The sequence below is a fragment of the Rhincodon typus genome, chromosome 18 (genome assembly GCF_021869965.1).
Source record: "Rhincodon typus isolate 14 chromosome 18, sRhiTyp1.1, whole genome shotgun sequence".
NCBI lineage: Eukaryota > Metazoa > Chordata > Chondrichthyes > Orectolobiformes > Rhincodontidae > Rhincodon > Rhincodon typus.
The window spans coordinates 9704333-9728633 of NC_063349.1; the positions used below are offsets into that span (position 1 = coordinate 9704333).

A 24301-nucleotide genomic window follows, 5' to 3' on the forward strand; every position below is an offset into this window, starting at 1 on the left:
TGCAGTTCTTTCAGTTTTTATCAAATCTGCACTGTTGCTTTTATTCTAAATCACTTGACGTTTAGATAACTGAGCTAAAAGGCCCTCTATCCTGATAGCTAAATATAAAAATATAAACAACTTAACAATTTTCTAAGTTCATCATCAATGTTACCTATTGGATTTCTACACTGAAGATGCTTTTATTTGTAATACAAAGTATTAGTATGTTGTGATGTTTTATTTTCATCAACAGAAGCGTTGACCCAATTTAAATAATTTTGTATGAAAGACCAGGATGGTCTGGAGTTAGCTGATCAGTTAGAGCTCCAGTAGGGGTGCTATAATTGAGCTTTGCATTTCTGGACAGAGAGAGGAAAGATCAGTTCAAGTTCCCATTACTGATGCATATCCAGCAATCAATATATAAAGGTGCAAGTCAGCGTGAGGACAAGATCTTATCAGTCATGATACTTCCTTTAATTAAACAGCTTCACTTTCTTGGCCGACTGATTAAGCACAGTCCCTTAGAGGGTTGCAAATACTCATGACATCCAAACAAAGCAAGAGTCAATATTTTTCAGAAGAGAATAAAATTTAATATTAGCTTTATGTCAGGATATAAATATCACAAAAGTAAGACGTGAATATATATATGTACTTTTGGCTGGATCATCAGATTAGCCATTAAAGAAGACGTTCAGCTAAGTTATATATTTCCTATATAAGTTCATAACAGTGTGAAACGACTGGGCTCTTGTAAGTAAATCTGAAACAAGCAGAAAATGCTAAACTCAGCAAGCCCTACTGAAGTCAAAACATTAACACTTTCTGCACAGCTACTGCCAGACATGCTGAGTTTCTCCAGCATTTTCTGTGTTTGCTTCAGATTACTAGCATATGTAGTATTTTGCATTTGTTACTTGCTAGTAAATGTTATCCTGTTACTGTAGTATATTGCAGCTCTGAAAATTTTCAGTGAGTTTTTCAGTGCATTGTATCAACTGCCAGAATAGTGGGGGCTTGGCATTTTCTTTTAAAAACATTTTATCCCTTCATTTGTTATGTATGGCATGCTCTTTCCACTTTGCCCAATGATACTGACAGAAAAAGCACATTCTGGATCACAGAATTGAAGTACCAATTTGCCAATATTTGGACAGTCGTGCTAATTTATAACATTGCATTGTATCATGTCAGTTGGGTATATATACTCCAGTAAAAGAAATTAAGCCCAATATGTGGAGTTTCAAAGTGAGATGGGTATTTGCTTTATGTGTGAAACTATGTTCCTGCCATTATACTCTGTCACACTTGACAACGTCCTCTCCTGTCTGTGGTGTTGTCACTTGTTTGTTTGGCTTCTGGCTTTAATCCCGTAACATGGAGTTCCCTTTTCTTTGGACTCAATCACATCAATTTTCCTGCAGTGATATGATAAACCTGAGACACAGGGCTGTGTTTGTCATGCCCCTGGAAGGTGTGTGTTTAGCAGGGTGGCACATAAAATAGGTTCAGCGGCTAGTCCACAAACTTCTCACCCATCCCTAAGCTATCCTGTAATATTAGGAGTGGGGGCCAAAATCAGCAACATGCTAGCCATTTTTAATTAGTTAAGGATAAATTTAGTTTATTAAATATTATGCTGCCAATGCCATAATATAGTTGGTTTCGCAGTAGTGTGCAGCCCATTTTTTTTTAAAGTTGGGCAGTGCCCTATGCCCTTTCTGAATGATGTTGCAATCCTTTTCTTCTGTTGGAACTTGACACGCAACCCTCCACACCCCTCATCCTCTTCTGTTCGAGCCTTCCCCACTAAATGCCCGCAACCTAATCTGTGTCCAGGATCCAGTTGGGGCCATCACTGTGGAATTACTTCCAATTCCAGCAGTACTGTCTACCAAGCTCTTGCAACTGTCAGGAGATTTTGGAGCTAGACCAACTAGCCACCTGTTCCAGAAGTAACCACTGAGAAGCAAAATTCTGACTTGGCACAAATGTAGCCTAACAGAAGCATGTTACAGCTGAAGGGCAGCCTCCTTATCAGTCAATCTTTCTTTATGGAGGGGCCAGCAGTCCAAACAATATAAAATCCTGCCGACAGACCTTTTGCTTGGAATCAAACTCATATGCCTTATGTGTATACATGCACACAAATGGTGACATTTTTATATGGTGATTACCATACAAACATGAAGTGACCATAGAGTCATAGAGATGTACAGCACGGAAACAGACCCTTCAGTCCAACATGTCCATGCTGAGCAGATATCCTAAATAAATCTAGTCCCAATTGCTAGCATTTGGCTCAAGTAACTCTAAATCCTTCCTATTCATGTACCTAGCCAGATGCCTTTCAAATGTTGAAATTGTACCAGCCTCCACCACTTCCTCTGGCAGCTCAATTTTAAAACTTTCTAAATACCTTTACGATTTTTGAACAAGGAACAGTTTCTCAGAATGTAGTTATTCTAGAGTATAGTCCTGAGAAAATCTCTGGTCTTATTGCTAGAATCAGCCATTGACTTAGCATTGGTTTCCTTCTGGATTTAAAATAATCTGTTTGTCTGATCTGGACCCCAAAATTCTCCTTTAAAATGTTTCACTCACCTGTATTGCATGAGCCTATATCGTTTACTAGTGACGTTTGAATAATTACATGGAAAAGACTTATCCAATTGTCCACACTGGATATATGATCTCAAAACCAAACAAGCACAAAGGACTCAGGATAACTTATACATGCCAATCTGAAAAAGTGGTAAAACCACTTATAAAAGCTGACAGCCCAAGAACGATTTTGATTATAATCCTGTGACATTTGAAACTAATAGTTATATAGAATTGTAACTCAAGTTGTGTGTACACCCAATATTGTTTTTCTTGGACTGGAAGATAAAATATTACTTGTAGATGAAAGACTGAAGAGGAAAAAGCAAACAGCATAAAACCTCTCCCATATCTGTAGGAAGGGTGCATCCACATACTTGCTTCTCACATATTGAAGTTTAGTTATTAACTAAACATTTTGGTTCATTTCAGGTATATTTATTTTCAGTATTTTTTAATCTTTTAAAAACGTAATGTTTTAGTATTCATTCATCAGACAATATCACTTCCCAAAGGATTTCTTCAGTAATTTCTTATATCAAGCTACCTGCCCCAGTTACAGGATTTTAAGAACCCAGTTTAGAATCCAACAACCTAGAGAGACAATGCATTGTCTAGAATCACACTGAGGGAGTGCTGCTTTGTAGAAAGTGCTGAATGTGTGGAACAGAAATCTTGTCTGTGCTATCAAATGGTTTGAAAGTATCCTGTGGCACTTTGAAAACAGCAGAAAAGTTCTCCTTCGAGTCTTAGGCAATATTTATCTCTAAACATCACTAAAACAAAGTAGGCAATGGGTTCAAATGTGCACAAATATACAAAATTGAAAAATATCTGAATCTCAATGACAAGGAAATCTTTCCAATTTTCCCCTTATGCTGTCAGTGATGAGCTCCAAATCTCACTAATAAGCAGCAGCTACTATATTTCCTTGCATTTGCAACTCATTATTAGCTAACTTTACTTCATTTCTACGCAGCTTGCAATTTTGCCATCCTTGCCCTGAGACTAGTTGGCGACAATTCCCAACTTAAAAGTTAGAGTGATGACCTGGTGGATGTAGTTCGCCATTTGCTCCTCCAGACCTCCGATTTTAGGTCCATCCACCCACCTGGCATTGGATAACGAACACTCGATGTCTGCTTCCATGTTTGTTCATAGAAATTGGCATCGGTGAAACACCAGCCTCACCATCTCAATGTGACTCATTTCGGACTAATTGTGATGATACTGTGGCTTTAAGATGTGTATTTTCTACTGGTTCTTTTATCGAAGGGAAGTTTTAAGGCAGAGATGTGGAACTGTCTATTGAAAGCCCTTAAACAGCTTGTGAAGCTTTGGGTTTTTTTTTAAAATTGGTACAATAGAAGTAGCCTGAATGGGCAGGGTTAAACTCACACAGAAGGAGGTTTTTTAGTTTTTCAGTAGCAGTCGCTGGGTGTTGAACCTGGGTAGAAACTTCAGTACATCTCTCCCTGCTGTTCTCTATCTCTGAGTTTTCTCAATGGTTTTCCTATTGCTGCTAGAATTGCATGTGAGACAATCTGTTTTACTGCATTTGCCTTTTGCTCAGGGTGGGTTTATGGGATGTTACTATGTTAGAAAAGTTACTATTTAGAAGCTAACTAATCTATTATTCTGTTAAGTTTTCCAGTAGAGTTAAGATATTCCAATTTCTTCTTTCTTTTGTTGTATTTTAATTATTGTGTACGAATAAAGTGTGTTTTGCTTCAAATCTAGTAGTTTGACTAATCAAATTGCATCTGGAATGCAACACCTGGCACTTACCTTTAAAATAAGAAAAAGTTAGGATCTAGGCTATCTTCTTAATATATTTTGAGGGGATTTGGTCTGGTCTGTAACATTAATGCACAATGCAGCACTTCATTTCTGCACTTTGGAGGTCACAGACATCTTAACACTTGAATGCCCCAGCCAGGTCACTTTGCACTCAGGGACATACACCCAATGTAGGGTGGCACAATGGCTCAGTGGTTAGCACTGCTGCCTCACAGTGCCAGGGACCTGGGTTCAATTCCACCCTTGGGCGACTGTCTATGTGGAGTTTGCACATTCTTCCCATGTCTGTGTGGGTTTCCTCCCACAGTCCAAAGATGTGTAGGCGAGGTGGATTGGCCATGTTAAATTGCCTGTAGTGTTCAGGGATGTGTACATTAGGGGGATGGGTCTGGGTGGGATGCTCTGTGTGTTGGTGTGGACTTGGTGGGCCGAAGGGCCTGTTTCCACGCTGTAGGGATTCTATGATCTATGATCTAACTCCTGCATCTGCAAAGGATGGATTTTAATGGCTCTTAGCACTCACTCACTTCACACTTACTTAGATATTACTGCATTTGTGGCTTGCTTTGGTGTTTTGTACGGAGGGAAGGACATGCAGCTTGTCTTGGTTGGGAGCAGAGTAGTTAATGGGAGGTGGATATATTGCTGTATGGCACCCTGCTCTGCCAATGACACATAAAGAACATAGCAGCAGTTTACGCAGCAACCAACTGCATTTGCTTTGACAAAGTGTGTATGAAATTCAAAGGGAATCGGTCCTTAATGAGATCAAGGGGACTACCATCAGTCAGGGGCTATCACCACAATCAGTCAGGGGTTTACTCAATTACAGTAGGAGAAGTTGGCCAAGGTCTGTCTGACGCTTGATCCTACTGCTGTCAGTAGATCACTATCTTTGTGGTCTAGAGATTGGACCTCTGTTGGTCTTGCAGGTCAAGTCCAACCAGTTGGAGATTATAACTACATCAGTCGGGGAGCTTTCGAGATATCAGTGCAGGGGCTGGTCCATGTTCCATCCGGGGTTATGGGCAATGACAGTTAGGAAACTTACAGGAGCAGCATGAAATGGTGGGTTATGGACTGTGTAATGTGATGCTGAGGGCTAATAATATTAAAGAAGAGGGGGAACTCCAAATACAGGTGTGGCACCTGGATGGTGTTTCATCTTTGGTCAAATATCAACTGTATAATGAGGAGGCATAATGCCTGCCAATGCATTCGGTGTGGGTGGAGTAAGTCTATTGTGATGACCTGGGATGGAGTATTTATATTATGATATGAAAGACAGTTGCATGAATCAGGCAACCAGATGGTTGCCAACTATCTTCCATCAAACTATGCTTCATATGCACTTTACAAATCCTGGCCTCAAACAATCATAATCATTCCATTGCTTATAATAATTGAGTCCTTGCTACCTTTGTTCCCTCTAATTTCTCCAGCTGCTATGCAGATCTCCAAGGTCCAAGGGTGACAGCACCTGGAGAAACTGGAAGTGAATGTATCGGCACACAGATCAGTGTTCTTGGAGCCTTGGAGCGCTGTGCAGCTTAGAGGGAACATTGCTGTCATCTCTGCTGAGCTGGTGAAATCACAGATGAACTTAAAAGTGTCTTCTGCTTTCGTCAATTCACAAACACATTCAAAAGGTTTCAATGCTGCACAATGCCTTGGAGTGCTATGTTCACACACTGAACTGGAAGTGTGTAAGAACATCAACTGTTCTAGTCAACTGTCAATTTCTTTGGTGCAATGAGAACATAAATCTCTCAAATTTTGCTTGGTGATTTGGCATGCACTCCATATCTGAATAAGATGAAATAACTGAGGTCCATGTAGAAGCATTCTATTACCTCCTTCTGGCACAACTCCACATTACAGTGTATCACAGTCCAAGATTTCACAAGTTTCAAAATCTCCCCTCCCCCCACCGCATCCCAAAACCAGTCCAACTCGTCCCTGCCTCCCTAACCTGTTCTTCCTCCCACCTATCCCCTCCTCCCACCCCAAGCCGCACCTCCATCTCCTACCGACCAACCTCATCCCGCCCCCTTGACCTGTCCGTCCTCCCTGGACTGACCTATCCCCTTCCTAACTCCCTACCTACACTCACCTTTCCTGGCCCCATCCCCGCCTCTTCGACCTGTTTGTTTCCTCTCCACCTATCCTCTCCTCTATCCCTCTTCTATCCGCCTCCCACTCTCTCCCTATTTATTTCAAAACCCCCTTCCCCTCCCCCTTTTCTGATGAAGGGTCTAGGCCCGAAACGTCAGCCTCTCTGCTCCTATGATGCTGCTTGGCCTGCTGTGTTCATCCAGCCCTGCACCTTGTTGTCCAAGATAAAACCTCCTTTCCCTTTGCTGTAATTGTTCAGGATCTCATCACTGTTCTGGTTCTGAGATAACACAGTGTGGAGCTGGAGGAACACAGCAGGCCAGGCAACATCATTTTCTGAAGGGTCCAGACCCAAAATGTCAACTTTCCTGCTCCTCTGATGCTGCCTGGCCTGCTGTGTTCCTCCAGCTCCACACTGTGCTATCTCAGACTCCAGCATCGGCAGTTCTTACTATCACTGTTCTGTTTCTGATATTCCCCACAAAGTATCTGTACGCCCATCCCACCAGATCCAGAAAAGGTTGGTGCTACGTCGCTGTCACAACCCTAAGCAAACATTGCAGAAAGAGGCAGCAGTTACAAGGGCATCTACAAGCCCATGAACAACAGCAAATTCTAATGAATCCTGCACAACCTTCAGAGGGCAAAACAGCATCAGAAGGTCCCCTCAGTATGTGGAGGAGATTGAGGACTCAGAATCCACTGAACCCACTGTAATTTAGTACAGATACCCAAATCTCAGTGCCTCAATGTGCTTCACTGCAGAATTTACATTGACACAAGAAGCACTTTCAACATTTATTCCCATCAGAACACCGAACCAGAGTTTGGTTTTAAGTGGAACACTGGATGACTGTGCACTCCCTTGTGAAACAAATAGAAAGAATGATCCTCACCCTCCAGAGATGTGTGGATTAGTGAATGATCATGTACTGATTCACACAAGGTGGTCTAAAATGGACGGTAGGCCCTGTCACAGTGACCTTTGGCCTCATTGCTCTCCTCACTAAAATCTAACAATTTGGCCACAATTATGAAAGTTCCCTGAAAGCTACTGTTATCTAGAATGCTTGTCAAAGATGAGCAATGCTTCACCAATACAAATGCTATCATGTTTGGGCTGTATGAAGAGGCTGCTTAACTTTAACATGGTATCCATCAACCAGGTCCTATACTTAAAATGGTAATCGATCAGTATGAGGATCGAAAATGCATACATATTAACAAATCTGAAATAGTTATGTGTTATCTACCGAGGTTCCCTCTGATCTTCATACTCTTTGAATTATTACTACGTCTAGACACAATCCCAGGATCTGTAACTGGACTGAAGGGTTTTTTTTTTCTTTATTCATTCTTGGGACGAGAGCGTCACCGGCTAGGCAGCATTTATTGTCCATCCCTAATTGCCCAGAGGGCAGTTAAGAGTCAACCACATTGCTGTGGGTCTGGAGCCACATGTAGGCCAGTCCAGGTAAGGATGGCAGCTTCCTTCCCTAAAGGACATTAGTGAACCAGATGGGTTTTTCCAACAATTGACAATGGATTCATGGTCATCTTAGAGTCTTAATTCCAGATACTTTATTGAATTCAAATTCCACCAGCTGCTGTGGTGGCATTCGAACCCAGGTCCCCAGAACATTATCTGGGTCTCTGCATTAATAGTCCAGTGATAATACCACTAGGTCATCACCTCCCCTATCTACCCTGTAGTTGGCCCTGTTTGCCGCAAGATTTGGGTGGACAACTATGGGGTTTGCAGCTACAGGACCCAGATATGCTGAGCTGTAACTTCTACAGTATTGGGGATCACAGGAAAGGGAATGGTGGAGGGGAAGACCACCACTGGAGTTCTGTAAGACAGAAGTTCTTGGGGGAGCTTTTGTGAGGTTTCTCTCCATGTGGGTGCCTGGGTCTCTGAGTGAGGTTGAGGTCCTTTGTCCACTTGTCACTTTGCTGTTGATGCTAAGAACCAATAGCTAATACAATGGAGTACTGGTGTATTTGCATTACAAGCAACCAATGAGCATTCTGCTACATCTGGGTCTCCATGGTTGCTGTTAACTGTATATGAAGACAACCAGATACGTCCAGTCCAGCACGAGCATAGTGCTGATAACATTGGTATACTCTTCCAACCTTCTAACCAGTTTCCTGATTGTCTGTGATACACGGTTCTGCTGTTCCTGTGCCAGTCTGCACATTTGCACAAAGTTACTAATGACCAACACAATGGGATCATCTTCGACCTGGGCAATGAGCAGGTGCCTGGTTTTTGACGTCTTCTGGGTGCCAGCTACTTTCTCCCTTGACCCACTGTGGAGACATGTCAGTAATGTGCTCTCCAGATTGTGCTCCCAAGTCTACTTTAAGAGTACCCACCAGGGTAGAAGTTCTGAGCTGGTGGAGGGTACAGGTTAAAGCCTTATTGGTGAATCGTCACAGGGTACCATGGCTTCCTCTTCAGAGGTGGAGGAAGACCTTGCTGACTCAGTTGCGTGGTTGTATGGGTGCTACTGGGGTTTGCAAGAAAGAAGAAAGGATATTAGTTGTGCAATGGGTGTAGAAGTTTGAACCTCCTACAGGGAGTTAGTGGGAATACAGCACAGGACAATGAAGCCTTCTAGATTACCGCATCTGGAATGTTTGGTGTTACAATATAAGCGGTGTGATTTATATCTATTTAATATCATTTATCTTGAATTTTGAACTAGTGACATATGTGGCATCTGTGTGACAAGGAGTTTAATCATTAACTTGTAAGTATTTCTGTGGTTATGATGATTTATTTTAAAATACTGGGAGACTTCCTGAAGAGTAAAAGGAATGTGTTTATGTGGGAAGACTTTATAAGCGAACAAAGTAAGCATTGTAATACATTAGAGCTTCAGATCAAACATTCTGAAATTGCATTTTTGGAATTGAGGAGCAACACCAAAACCTTGAAAAAGGTTTTTAGAGTTTCTGTTTGGCAGGTTTTGCAGAAGGCTTGGCTAAAGATGGACGTATAAAACAATTGCTCCAAAAGAAGGGGGGTAGTTTAGGATTGTTAAGAAATAGTTTACCATGATATGGAGAGTTTAATCTTAAAGTTGCAGACCAGAAGTATTTGATTAAAACCCCAAGATTATTTGAAGCTGAGAAAACCTAAGCTCAGTCGTATGAAGGTTCTAGGAAGAGGCTATCAGATTTTCAAGATGGGGAGTTGAAGCCACAATTAAATTAAGCCCTATAGATTTGAAAGATTAGAGAATTTTTTCTGATATGAATACTGTTGAGGCATATTTTAGGGATTAATTAGATTGCATTTTGCCATGTGTTTCTAAATCTCTAAATTTGTGTTGTATGTAAATAATTTGGTTGATTCAATTTTATCTTTATTTCTTTTGTGTAATAAACTAATGTTTATTGTTAAACATGAATCTGCAGCATCATGTGTTTGTATTTGAGTGACAGACCACTTTACTAAAACCAAAATAAGCACAAAATATGATCTATCAAGCCATATTTCAGTCTGGGATCTGAACTGTCCAGTAATAATGAGTGGGTTCATAACTGTGTGACCATGTGAGCGGTCTCAATCCTCTCCAGCCAACTCCAGGATCCTCTCATCTGAGCCAAATGTCAGCCAGCACGTTCACCCATCTTTGCCCTATTGTGTGACAGTCTCTTCTGCAATAAGCCAAAATAATATGACTAACTGAGATGCAAGTCGATGGAAGAACTGTTAATCGTGGTACAAGAGCAGGAGAGATGATGAGATGATCTTACTGTACAGGGGTAATGTTAGAGTGAGTGCAAGGTAACAGTCAGGAGTTGTGGCAATGACCCCTGACTCAGAAGATCCATTGACTTTCTTCCTGCACTGCTGGCTACTCTGTTTTGTCTGTGAGAAGGATCCAACAGTTCCAAATGAGCAGTTCCTCACCTGCAACTACTCAAACTATGTTCAGCCACTGTTTAAACATGGCACTGGAGGCATGAACATCTCAAGGCCTGCCATTAGCAAACACTTCCTTCTGCCTCTGTTGCCATGTGATCACACAAGACAGGCACCAAAGAGCCTGGATGGATAACTAATGAGGTGAGAAGTGGAAATTAGTGTGAGTGATGTCCCCATGAGCCATGGTCAGGACAGAAATCAAGAAACTTTACCAGAAAAGCACTTAGCCTAAAAATGGGAGAATTCAACTCTACATCTTGACCTTGCAAGCTCATCACTGAATATTGTACTAATCCCATCTTTTACTAACAGAGCTATTACTTCACCTTGTTTTCCATTCTGCCTAATCTCCAAAATGTCAGAGTCCCTGAATGTTCAGTGCCCAGTCTTTGTCATTTACAAACATATCTCTGTGTTACCTGTCAGATCATAGCCAATTAGCTGTATTGATTGCAACAACAAATAACTTGTTGCTAACACAATGTACACTCAGATAAAAAGCATTTAATTTTGTCATTTTAACCAATTTTTCCTCCGCTGATTTTATTTGCTGGAGTTTTTTAGGCTCCCCTTCAGTCCCATTCTGGTTATCATTATAAATACAGCTACCCTGCAGCACTGCCTTGTTATTTCTCAATAACTTGCTAAATATCTCCACATCAGCTTCACCATCATAAAGCATAACAGCACTAGGCACAAAAAGCCAATGCAAGACTTATTTGGCAGCTATTTTCAACTGAGCTGAGTTAGGTGAAGTCACCATTGATTGACTGCAAATGTGGTGATGCTAGAAGATAGACTAAAGGATAGGTCAATAGAGATGCAGTGGTAGACATTTAAGGGATAGTTCTGAATACACAGAAAAGATAGATTCAAACAATTCAGAACATTTCAATGGAAACAACCACCAACTGTGATGAATTGGAAAGTTTACAAATAGTAACTTAAAGAGAATGTACATAATTATTTAGTGATAGATGACATAACAGAAGACTAGGCAGAGTGAAAAAAAACAGCAAAGACTGACTTAAATGATAATAGAAGGGAAAAAATTAGTTTATGAGAAAGCTAGCCAGACATGTAAAAACAATAGTAAGTGTTTACATAAGTATGTTAAAAAGGAACAAACAAAGTGAATATTGTTCCAGTTGAAAGTGAGTTTGGAGAATTAATAATGTAAAATAAAGAGATGACAGATGAATTGAACAGATGCTTTTCATTAGTCTTCACTGATGGTCCAGTTAGATTTGAAGATAGCAAATGTATCTCCTTCATTTCAAAACAGGAGACCAAAAGTATAAAACTACAGGCCAGTTAGCTGAATATCTGTCAAAGGAGAAATGTTGGAAGCTATCATTAGAGTAGTTATAACTGGCATAGTGTAAAGTAATTGAATTAGTAATTCAGAACACCAGGTTCTGGGGGCACAGATTAGGAACTCACTACAGTAAATGGTGAAAATTAAGTTCAATAAAATCTGGAACAAGAAGCTGGGCTAAATGCAACTATATAACTGCTGTTGATTGTTGTAAAAAACCACCGCATTCATTAATATCCTGCCAAACATACCTGGTCCAGCCGACATGTGATTCCAGTCCAGGTGGCCCCTGAACTCAGCAAAAGGCAGGTCCCGATCCTGACTTCAGCTAAAAGCACACGCCGATAACTTTTCACTGCTCTCGGCTAACTGCTCGTTACTCCATCATTCACAGATTGCTTCTGTCTCCTATGTTTACTGCTGACATGTTAATAGTGAGAGCCCTTCAGCACCAATTGCAGGACAGAACCAGCCCGGGATAAGTGAAGCAGTTCCTTACTGTCTCCATCCATTCTCTTGGCAGGGACAACATTTCTCCCATTGGTAACCCCACTGGATGGACTCTCCTGGACAGTTTTGGGAATGGATTTGCCTGCTGTCCTGTGTATTTTGAGTGTTGGTGTGGTTTCAGGAGAATCACAACTTTCTGATTCATATTTATTCACTTTCCAAGTGCATTCTAAACTGGATATTAAGTGCAGGCTTAGTATATCAACATTGTTTCATTAAGTCTTTTATTTTAGACTGAAAACCCTCAGCAAGGAAGTACAAACATAAGTGCAGAAGGTTGCACATGTGGATATGTATATGGAATACGTCACTTACTTTCTTTATTTCCCGTTCACCCAAGTTTAATGCATCAATTAATGTGGAGAAGCTGTCCCTTATGAATCCTACTGACCTTAATTCCTGGTTTGAGTGAGTAAATCCGCATTGGTGGATTAAATAGAGCTGTTCAGTTTTTAATGCTTGGTTTAATGAAGAAAGGTTTTGATGTACATGGAACATATGCATTGCATTTACAAGACCATATTTCGACACATTTCTATAAACAAATACTGTGCCTATGTTTACTATGACATGCAGCCAAAACCAGATGGATTGCCAACTGGGCTTCTGTTTTATGCAACAAACATCCAATTACAGCCTGTTTTAAAACTCATTCAAGCGATAGATTTTCTTCACATTGAGCCCAGTTCTCAGTGCAGAATGCATAGACTTGCATTGGTAATCTGAGGGTGCATTTCAGTAGTTTCAAGGTTGGTAAACTGCTTTGGATTCATCATACATGCCAAAAAATATGCATTATACCATATTTGCTGATTACTTTTCTCCCATATGTTGCAAAAGCAAAATATTCCAGCTTCTGGAAGTCTTAAATATTCTGAACTTTTAAAAAAGTTGTTCATGGGATGTATGCCTCATTAACTGGATCAGCATTTATTGCCCATCCCTTGAGAAGATAGTGGTGAACTGCCTTCTTGAATCATTGCAGTCCATGTGCTGTAGGTAGACAAGGCTGTTAGAGAGGGAGTTCCAAGATTTTGACCTAATGGCACTGAATTAACAGCAATATATTTCCAAGTCAGGATGGTGAAGAGGGGTGGAACCTTGCAGGTGGTGATATTCCCCTGTATTTGATGCTCTTGTCCTTCTAGCTGCGAGTGGTCATGGTTCTGGAAAGAGCTGGGGATCTAAAGTGCTCTGGTGGTGATGCTTGTGGATAAGTTACTCGTCAAGCAAGCTGCTTCATCCTGGATGGTGACAAGCTTCTAGAGTACTGTTAGAGCTGCACTCAACCAGGCAAGTCAGGTGCATTCCATCACACACTTGACTTATGCCTTTTAGATGGCAGATGGGCTTTGAGGAGTCAAGGGGTGAGTTGCTTGTTGCAGGATCCCTAGCATCTGATCTGCCCTTTGTATTTATATGGCAAATCCAGTTGCATTCCTGGTCAGTGGTAACCCCAGGATGTTGGTAGTCAGGGATTCAGTGATAATAACATCATTGAAGGTCAAGGGGCAATGGATAGATTCTCATTAATTGGATATGTTCATTGCCTGACACTTCTTGGTACAAATATTATTTGCTAGTTGTTAGCCCAAGTTCTGAAGGAGGATTATTGGACTCGAAACATTAACTCTGTTTTCTCTTCACAATGCTGCCAGATCTGCTGAGTTTCTCCAGCAATTTCCGTTTTTGTTCGTTTCAGATCTCCAGCATCTGCAGGTCTTTGTTCTATTTATCTGGATATTGTTCAGATCTCGCTGCATTTTGACAAGGACTTTTCAGTAGCTGAGGAATCGTGAATGGTGCTACACATTATGCAGTCATCAGTGAACATCCCCACTTCTGACCTTATGATGGAGGGAAGGTCATTGATGAAGCAGCTGAAGATGGCTGGGCCTAGGACACTACCCTGAGGAACTCCTGCAGAGATGTCCTGGAGTTGAGAGGATTGACTTCCAACAACCACAACCAGGTTGTGTCAGATGTGTCAGGTATGACTCCGACCAACAGTTTTCCCATTGACTCCATTTTCCTATTGACTCCAGTTTCACTAATGTTGCTTGATGTCACTGTGACTTTGGTGTCTCCACCTGATAACCTTTAACCCCTTTGCTTGTCAAGACTCTATGCATCTCTGACTTAAAAGTCTCTGCTTTGATTGCTATTTCAGACAGAGAGTTCCAAAGACTCATGGCCCTCATATTTAAAAAAAAAACTCTCTATTTTAAATGGGTGATTCTTTAGTTTTAAAGTGGCTGCCAAGTTTGAGGAGGAAACATCCTTTCCATGTCAAGACCCCACAGAACCCTAATTTTTATAAGGTCACCTTTTTCTCTTCTAAATTCAGGTTGATACAAACTCAGCCTTTCCAACATTTCTTTATAAGGCAACACACTCAGCTCAGATATTATTCTGGTAAGCCTTCTCTGAACTGCTTTCAGTACATTTATACCCTTCCTTCAATGAGGCGACCAAACTATGCATAGTATTCCAAATGCAATCTCACCAATGTCCAGTATAAGTGAAGCATAATCTCCTTGGCTTTTGCATCCAATGCCCCTTAGAATGAATAATATTCTATTAGCTTTCCTAATTACTTGCTGTACCTGCATACTAAGCTTTTGTGATACGTCTATTGAGATACCATATCCCTCTGCATCTCAAAGCTCTGCAACCTCTCACCATTTAGATTATATTCTTTTTTACTCCTCTGAAGAATTTAAAATCTTCCCATATTATACTTCCCTTTCTAGATCTTTGCCCAGTTACTTACCCAAACTGTCTTTTTTTGTAGCCTCCTTGTGCCCTCTTCACACCACCTTACTTTCTGACCTATCTTTGTATCATCAGCAAATACAAAAACCTGACTTCTCATCCCTTTATGCAAGTCTTTCATATAAATTATAAACACGCCATATCTTGTTAAACTGTAAAGGATCTATTTATGTCTACTATCTGCTAGCCAGATAATATTCTATCATATCCTATAAGCTATCCCTTAGACCATGAGTTTCCACAATAACTTTGGATGTGGCATCTCATCAAATGGCTTCTGGAAATCTCATTATACTACATCTACTGACTCCCCTTTATCCACAGCATGTTAATTCCTCAAAGAAGACCAATAAACTAGTCAAACTTGAATTCCTTTTCACAAAAACCATGTTGACTCTGCCTGATTACCCTAAACCTATTGAAGTGCCCTGCTATAATTTTCTTAATAATAGGTTTTAACATTTTCCCTATGACAGATGTTAAACTAACTGGCTTACAGGTTCCTGCTTTCTGTCTCCTGTCCTTTTTGAATATTGTAGTCACATTTACTATCAATCCAATGGGAACTTCCTGAATTTAGGGAGTTTTGGATCATTAAAACTGATGTATTAATTTTATCTTACTCGCCAGGTTTCAATTCTCCAGGGTGAAGTCTATCATGACATAAGCACTTGATAAGCCACAGCTCTAACAACGCATTCATCTGGTGTTTGTGATTTTTCTAAATTCCTCCATCCTTTCCCTTTTCTGAGGAGTAGGTACTTCTGAGATGTTACTTCTATCATCTATAGTGATATGAAAGACCTGTTCAATTCATCTCCCTTCTCTTTCCATTATTCTCTGTACTTGCTTTCTATGTAACAATGCTTGCCTTGTTAACTCTTGTTTTATAAAAAAAACTCATTATCTTTTCACCTTTCTGGCTAGCTTTGTCTCATATTCCATTTGTCCCTTATTAACTAGTAAATCATTCTTTGCTTTAAGTTTTTATTCTGTTGAATCTTCTATCTTGTTACCTATCTATGCACAATTATTTGAACTCACTCAGGATACGAGCATTTCTATATCCCCAGTTGCCTTTGACAACGTGTACTTTTTCTTTAAGTACAATACTATTTTTAGTCTTTAGTTAATCAGAGACAATGGGTCCATCCATCGGAATGTGAATTGGTGCCAAAATGTCCCACTGCATTTCTGATGGCCTATCCTTTAATTTAATTGGCCAATTCATTTTAGCCAGCTCTGCTTTCATCCTCACATAATTGCTGTTAAAGTTTAACAAAGTTGTCTAAGACTCACTCCTCTCTCCCTCAAACTGAATGTAAAATTCAGTTGTATTATGTTCACTGCTTCCCATGGTATCTTTCACCATGAGATCATTAATTATTTCTATCTCATTGCAGAATACCAGGTCTATTACAGTCTGCTCTCTGGTGGACTCCAGAACATGCTATCCTGAGAAGCTATCTTGAAAACATTTTATGATCAGGTAAAACATTTATATAAAAGACTGCTGTAAGAGAGTAATATATACAAATGCATCTGTTGTACATTCTTCAAAATGTCTGTAGGACTGTCTGAGTAAATGACATGTGCCAGCAACATGTTTCTTTCATTCCTGGAGAAGATCCAACAGGGATAGGGTGAGGGCCTGGGTCTGGATGGGATGCTCTTTGGAGAGTCGATGCAGAATTGATGGGCTAATTGGCCTCTTTCTGCACCATAGAGATTCTATGATTCTCGGACATGAAAAGAGAACACTAGATCAGCTGAGAGATAGCAGGAACTGCAGATGCTGGAGAATGAGATAACAAGGTGTAGAGCTGGATGAACACAGCAGGCCAAGCAGCATCTCAGATGTCCTCATTTTTCAAGGACCGCAACTGCCCCCCCTCAGTGGTCGAGAACGCCCTCGACCGTGTCTCCAGCATTTCCCACAACTCATCCCTCACACCCCCTCCCCATAATAACAACCAAAACAGAATCCCCCTCATCCTCACGTACCACCCCACCAACCTCCGGATCCAACGCATCATCCTCCGACACTTCCGCCATCTGCAATCCAACCCCACCACCAAAGACATTTTTCCCTCCCCACCCTTATCTGCTTTCCGGAGGGACCACTCTCTTCGTGACTCCCTTGTCCGCTCCACACTCCCCTCCAGCCCCACCATACCCGGCACTTTTCCCTGCAACCGCAGGAAGTGCTACACCTACTCCTACACCTCCGCCCTCACCCCCAACCCAGGCCCCAAGACGACTTTCCACATCAAGCAGATGTTCACCTGCACATCTGCTAATGTGGTATACTGCATCCACAGTACCCGTTGTGGCCTCCTCTACATCGGGGAAACCAAGCGGAGGCTTGGGGACCGCTTTGCAGAACACCTACGCTCGGTTCGCACTAAACAACTCCACCTCCCAGTCGCGAACGATTTCAACTCCCCCTCCCATTCCTCAGATGACATTTCCATCCTGGGCCTCCTGCAGTGCCACAACGATGCTACCCGAAGGTTGCAGGAACAGCAACTCATATTCTGCTTGGGAACCCTGCAGCCCAATGGTATCAATGTGGACTTCACAAGCTTCAAAATCTCCCCTCCCCCTACCGCATCCCAAAACCAGCCCAGCTCGTCCCCGCCTCCCTAACCTGTCCTTCCACCCACTTATCCCCTCCTCCCACCCCCATTTCCGACCTACTAACCTCATCCCGCCCACTTGACCTGTCCGTCCTCCCTGGACTGACCTATCCCCTCCCTACCTCCCCACCTACACTCACCTCTACTGGCTCCATCCCCGCCTCTTTGACCTGTCTGTCTCCTCTCCACCTATCTTCTCTTGTATCCATCTTCTATCCGCCTTCCCCTCTCTCCCTATTTATTTCAGAACCCCCTTCCCCTCCCCCATTTCTGAAGAAGGGTCTAGGCCCGAAACGTCAGTCTTCCTGCTCCTCTGATGCTGCTTGGCCTGCTGTGTTCATCCAGCTATACACCTTGTTATCACTAGATCAGCTGAGGGACTTGGCTGCTTTTAAGGCATCAGTCCTTTCCTCTGAATTGCAAATTGAACAATATTCTCAAGGTGATGTGTGTTCAATTGCTTGTCAAACAGCAACAATTCAAATTTACAACATTTGGAAATGACTTTAAACACAATAGACAAGTACACGGAGTTTCTAATGTGATTCTGCCTCCAAAGTCATTTAGAATCATAGAATGATTACAGCACATTTAGCCTATCATGTCTATGCCAGCTCTCTCAGGAGTATTTTACTGGGTAACTCAATGCCTTTTCCCCAACATCCTGTATGTTCTTTCTGTTCAGATAATACACCAATTCCTTCATGATTGCCTCAACAGAACCTGCCTTCGCTATACTTTCAGGCAGTGCATTCCAGCTCCAAAACACTCACTTCCTGAAAACCTGTTCCATTAAAAATCCAATAACCTTATGTTGTGTCTTCTGGAGCATGATCCTTCCACTAATGAGAACAGTTTCTTCCCCCACCTACTCTGTCTAAATTCTTTGTGACTTTGAACACCTCTACAAAACGTCTCTCAACACTTACCAAGGCAAACAGTCCCAGCTTCTCCAATCTATCCATATAAGTGAAGTTCCTCAACCCTGAAGCCATTCTCACAAATCTTTTCTGTATCCTCCATTTGATGCCTTCACATTCTTTCTGAAGAGGCGTGCCCTGGATTAGACACAATACTCCAATTGAGGCAAATGAAGTGAATGTCTGGTTCCGTGGATTTGCATTCCCGAGACTGTAACAGGTTGTGGTCGAACCAGTGCTGGGTACAAGTTAACATAACATCCTTGCTTTTGTACTGTATGCCCTAGACAGCTCTTGTGGCACAATGGTAGTGACCTTACCCCTAAGCCAAGAAGTCTCAGCTCAAGTCTCATCTGTCTTATCATAATATGTCCACACAAGGTGATTAAAAATTGAGAATTCATGTGGTGGTGGCTCTAACTCTAGGCCAGAAGACCTGGATTCAAGTCCTACTTGCTTCAGAGGTATGTCATAACATGCCTGAAGAAGTTGATTAAAAATATTTACTCCATTCACTCTATTGATGAAGCCTAGGATTTCATTTTGTTTATTCATTTTATTCTCAACTAATCCTGCCACCTTCTGTGATCTCTGCACAGAAGCATCACCTGATCAAATAATTCAAGTAACTTAAGCTCAATTTGCACCTCCTTCATAATGGATAAAATTAGTTAAAATATCACTATCACGACAAAAAGCCCAATCGCTTCATCACACCACCTGCCACCTCTCCAATGGTCACAAACTCATCCCCTCTCACTCAAATATTGGCCACCAGTGCCAGGACAAATTGTCCCAAAGTTTATTTCTTAACATATTGATCACCCTGTTTGCAATATTGGCCTGGAAGCCTGGCCAGTGTTGTGGGATCCAATTTGCACTAATTGAATTTAAAATCAAGGTAGAAGAACATTTTTTTTGCAGGTTACAGACACTTAAAATTGCCTTGTCTTGATTCAGTAAATTTCACTTGAATTGCGTTGATATCACAAGTGGACACTCTACCCCGAACCTTCCCTTACTTAGATGAACAAACATTTATAACATGGTTCTGTAGGTGGATTCATTCAGCATTAAAATTGCTTATATTGTAGCCACCCTCTAGTTGTAACCCTCAGAAGGATAATTAACTTCTCAAGCAATAGGATGTTCAATTTCCTGTCTGTATGTCTGCTGATTTAAATTTAACAATTACTTTTGTTGTACAGTAGGCTTTAATTTTGGACCTTTACCAAGTGGAAATGCACATGACTCAACAAGCATTAAGATAGAAGGCACTAATCTCACCAGTCTTTGCTGTTTTGAACTGCAATTTCAGAAGATTGAACAACATTATTCTAACCAACCGTGTCACCCAGTCTCCGTTCCTCATCTGTGGGGAAAAATAATTTGAAACCAACTTCGACATTGAATTGGAAAGCCTCTATCTTTCAGTTCCAAACACAAATTGCTTCTTTCCACCACCCAAGTAATGAGAATAAAACAGCAGGAAAGAGATATTATCAACAAGGGTTTTTTTAAAATTATTAAACACTATTTTGCAAGACTTCCATCTGTCTGGGTTCTGTTAGGAGTATGACATCTATCAATTACTAAAATTGTACTTCTAATTAATCAATATGCAGATTCACTTTGCACTTTTTATTTTTTGAATGTAATGCATTTTAGTGAAACAACTTTGATTATTTTACAATAACATTTTTATTAATTTTATTCATCTACATGTTCCAGTTTTTACATTTATACATCAGTTTGATATTTCTTTACATTATCTGATTCACAATGAGCTCTTGTAACACAGCAAGGACACCCGGTTCTGCAACTGGGCAGGACTATTAATACTCTGCATTCTGACAACCCCGGCAAGAATTTAATTTAACAAAAAGACTGGGGGCAACGTCTGCTGTATATAGAAGCATAAACACATGCACACGCGCGCGCGCGCGCACACACACACACACACACACACACACACGCCCTAAAGACAAGCTAAATTGTTACTTGACAAGAAGTCATTAAGAAAACGAATATGATGTTGCCAATTACTTCATTACATCTATTTCTTACAACCAAAGATAAACGACTTGTTTTGTAATTCAGGGATATATAAAAATATCAGTTCTTAATCTGAACTGTACAATATATACAGTATTTGCACTGTTAAATTATGATTAACTTTAGTTACTAAATCCTACATTTTAAATACCAACATTTTTCTTTGAAAGTACGGACTGCAGCTACTTTTATGCCTGGAATATTCAAAATTGGGAAGCAGATTTGCACCCACATAGTCCAGCCTGACTTTCATTATTGCCCATTGGTCACTCAGCAACTTTTGCTTTGCCTTTACATACTCATTGCAAATACCTTAATATAAGTGAACATTTAACATTATAATAAAGCACCAATAAAGACATATTAAAATGGTTACAAAGTTAAAAGCTGTTAAGACCAGTTAAAACTTTCTCAAAGTGTAAACTCAGCAGTATGAAGTTCCATGTTGTACTGGTTGACTGAAGAACTATATGGTGTTTGCTCAGAGAGGGGTGGGGTCTGAGTTGCTGTGGCAACATCACCTTTTACATGCATGTTGTATGTATCTATGTATCGCTTCGGACAGTGACAATAGAATGTTTCTTTTCCCATCACGTGGCTCACAAAGTATCTTTCCAGTTGTTACTGCCTGCCATTGGCATGGGAAGAATTTGCCGTTCATAACCAACCTGTTTTGCGACATAATATATGCACCTTCCTTGACCATCAAGTCCTGAAGTGGGACAGGAACCTGAACCCTCTGGCTCACAGACAGGGATGTTACCCACTGCACTGCTTATTAGTAGGTAGTACATGAAAATACAGAAATGAGTGTACTGCTACAAGCGTAAATAATAGTGTGTTTATCCACAAGTGCTGTGTCAGTCACTCTTGGCCTTAAAGTACAATAGTAGCAGTTTCAACACCAATAACTTTGTTTCTGGATGTTCTGTAGTTTCAAATGAACTTATAGGTTGCTTCCACTAGACATTTAGTGACACCATCTGAATTCACAGAGTAGCAAGCTGGAAAGGCTCCTTGCAGATTTGGTTTATGCTAATTCTGTCCTAGGAAATGATACAATTTTTCCCTTTGTGCCCCTTTTTCTTTTTGGATTTGGTGGTCCGTGATCCAACACCAGAACTCAGTAGCACTGATGACGGCCCTGCAAGATCATCTGTATAATACTGGTATCGTTGGGCCCTGGGCTGTGGGATCGGTTGCCCAAGGAAATAACCTTCTTCTTCTGAATCAGAGGATGAAGAGGAGCAGGTTGAGCACCAGGAGTCATCATCCTCAGCATACAAGCCAAGAAATTTGTCCACGACTTGGTTCTGTAGGGCGTAGTCTGGGTTATGACTGTACTGCCCATACAATTCCTGGCTTTGAATGTACGCTTGCCTTTCCTGCGAGATTTTGGCTTCGGTTAATTTTGCACAATCCTCCGGAGAGTATACACAAGGCCTTTCTCGTGGACTCCTCCTCTCTGTCACCAGATGGAGGGCATTGTCAGAACGGGACTTCCTGCTCCTGCGGCGGCGGTGATGGTGCCGATTGCTATAGCCATCAAAATTGTACGCACGCCGACGGGTTCTCTCGCTCATTGGAGGCTGCCGGATTCCAATCTCCTCGTAACTCCTGTTGTCAATGACATCATCAGAAAACTTAACTTGCTGGGGCCTTGACTGAGACTTTGACCTTCTTAGCATTGGATTGCAGAGAGGTTTTTGCTTCTCCTCTGGTGCCATGACCTGACAGAGATCAGAGGTCAAACTCTTCAGGGATTCCGTGCTGCGGTGGCGCATTGAGGAGTTCATTGTCCCCATGTTACTCATTTTCTCACAGTCATTCTCAACTTCTTGGAAGTCCTGGAGACCAAATACAGACGACCGTTGCTGGTTATCTCCATCTACCGAAGCGCCTAGTAAAAGAAAAATGAGGAAGGATAAATAATTTTAATTGTTGTTTGGAAAATACTACTATGTTCCAAAACTGAAGAATTTGTTTAAAGTTAATCAATTCATTTAGGGAATTTTAGCTTCTTTTCCCCTCTCCAAAGCACAATATAACACGCATTGCTGCATTATATCTGTCCAGTAATGCTACTAACATTGCCATTGCATAAAATGTGCTGGAATCTCAGTGTGGCAACTAAAACCAGTTTTCAGTGTGACTTGGAACTAATCAGTTTGCAGCAAAGTTCAAAATGTGGAAAACCCTGACAGAGAGTTTTTGTTTGAAAGCTTTGTATTTATACAAAATCTTTCACGGGCATAGGCTGTCCCTATGCACATTATAGTCAATGAATACTTTTAAAGTGTAGTCAATGTCGAAAAATAGGAAACAGGACAGTCAAGCAGCATCAGAGGAGCAGGAAAGCTGACATTTCAGGCCATTTTCTGAAGAAGGGTCTAGGCCCGAAACGTCAGCTTTCCTGCTCCGCTGATGCTGCTTGGCCTGCTGTGTTCATCCAGTTCTACACCTTGTTATCTCAGATTCTCCAGCATCTGCAGTTCCTACTATCTCTGAAACAGGACAGTCAATTTGTGCATAGCAAGCTCCGTCAAATAGTAATATCATAATGATCAAATGATCAGTCTTGCTGGTGTTCATTGAGGGTAAATATTGACCAGGTCGTTGGGTAATTGCCCCACATTTTTAAAAATAGTTCACTAGGATCTTTCATTTGAGAGAATAGATAGAACACAGTTGAATGTCTCATCCAAAAGATGACACTTTTGACAGTACTCCCTCAGTCCTGCACCGGGATGTCAAATGTCAATTTTGTGCTCAAGCCCTGGCTTGGGACTTAAATTCACAACCAAACAGAGGCCTTGTGGTAAGGTACAGTTGACACCTTAATTACTTATTAGACTGTGATGGATATTTTCCATACAAGATTAAAAAAAAGTCACTTCTACACTTCAAAGGAATTCTTTGTCTGCAAAGTGATTAGATGTCCAGTGCTTATGAAAAGCATAATATTTAAATAAAAGTCATCTTCTAAACTTGAGCTCAAGCCAAGATTCTGTATCCTAACTTGCACCAATCTGTACACCCCTTACCTCTCAGCTTACTGGGCTACTTTGAAGCATTTGTGGACCAGGAGCCAAATTCTAAGGTTTTCTTCTTCTGTTCAAATCTGTCTATGGCCTCGCCCTTTCCTATTCAGTCCTGCAGGCATCTGAAATCTCTGTGCTCCTCTAGTTCTGTCCTGGTGTGGGTCTCTGACTTCCATAAACAAAACATTTGCAGTCATGCCTTCACAGTTATCTTGGCCCTCAATGTCCCTCCTTAAACCTCTCTGTGGTCTTCCTACCTCTCTCTTCTACTTTTGCAACACCCTTAAAATCTAAACTGACTCCTACACCCTTGTGCGGAGTGCGTTAAGTATCTTCAAAGGTATTACATTTTGGCAAGTTATTGTTGTCAACATAGTGGGTAAAAATAAATTTGATCAACATACAGAGCAAGGCAATGGTGCGTGTTATAACTGTTGAACTCAAGATGATTAAAAGTGTTGTCTTACTTAGAAAGTAAATTTCAGTTCAACTTCTTGATTACAGAGTAAAAACCGAAAGAACTGCGGATGCTGTAAATCAGGAACAAAAACAAAGTTGCTGGAAAAGCTCAGCAGGTCTGGCAGCATCTGTGAAGG

The 24301-nt window shown here is 41.1% G+C and overlaps 2 protein-coding genes across 2 annotated transcripts in view; one reads left to right on the top strand and one right to left on the bottom strand.

Moving 5' to 3' along the window:
- The window catches only part of pphln1 (periphilin 1), a 137677-nt gene extending 124185 nt beyond the window's left edge, over nucleotides 1-13492 (top strand). The window contains exon 10 of the mRNA XM_048607823.1: nucleotides 13424-13492. Within this exon, the coding sequence (XP_048463780.1) occupies nucleotides 13424-13492 (69 nt within the window). The remainder of the gene's footprint in view (nucleotides 1-13423) is intronic.
- Nucleotides 13493-20327: 6835 nt separating this feature from the next.
- prickle1b (prickle homolog 1b) overlaps nucleotides 20328-24301 on the bottom strand; it is a 134113-nt gene continuing 130139 nt past the window's right edge. Inside the window, exons 8-9 of the mRNA XM_048607824.1 lie at nucleotides 24110-24171; nucleotides 20328-22564 (exon numbers count right to left, since the gene is read on the bottom strand). Of these exons, the coding sequence (XP_048463781.1) occupies nucleotides 21711-22564; nucleotides 24110-24171 (916 nt within the window). The 3' untranslated portion in view covers nucleotides 20328-21710. The remainder of the gene's footprint in view (nucleotides 22565-24109; nucleotides 24172-24301) is intronic.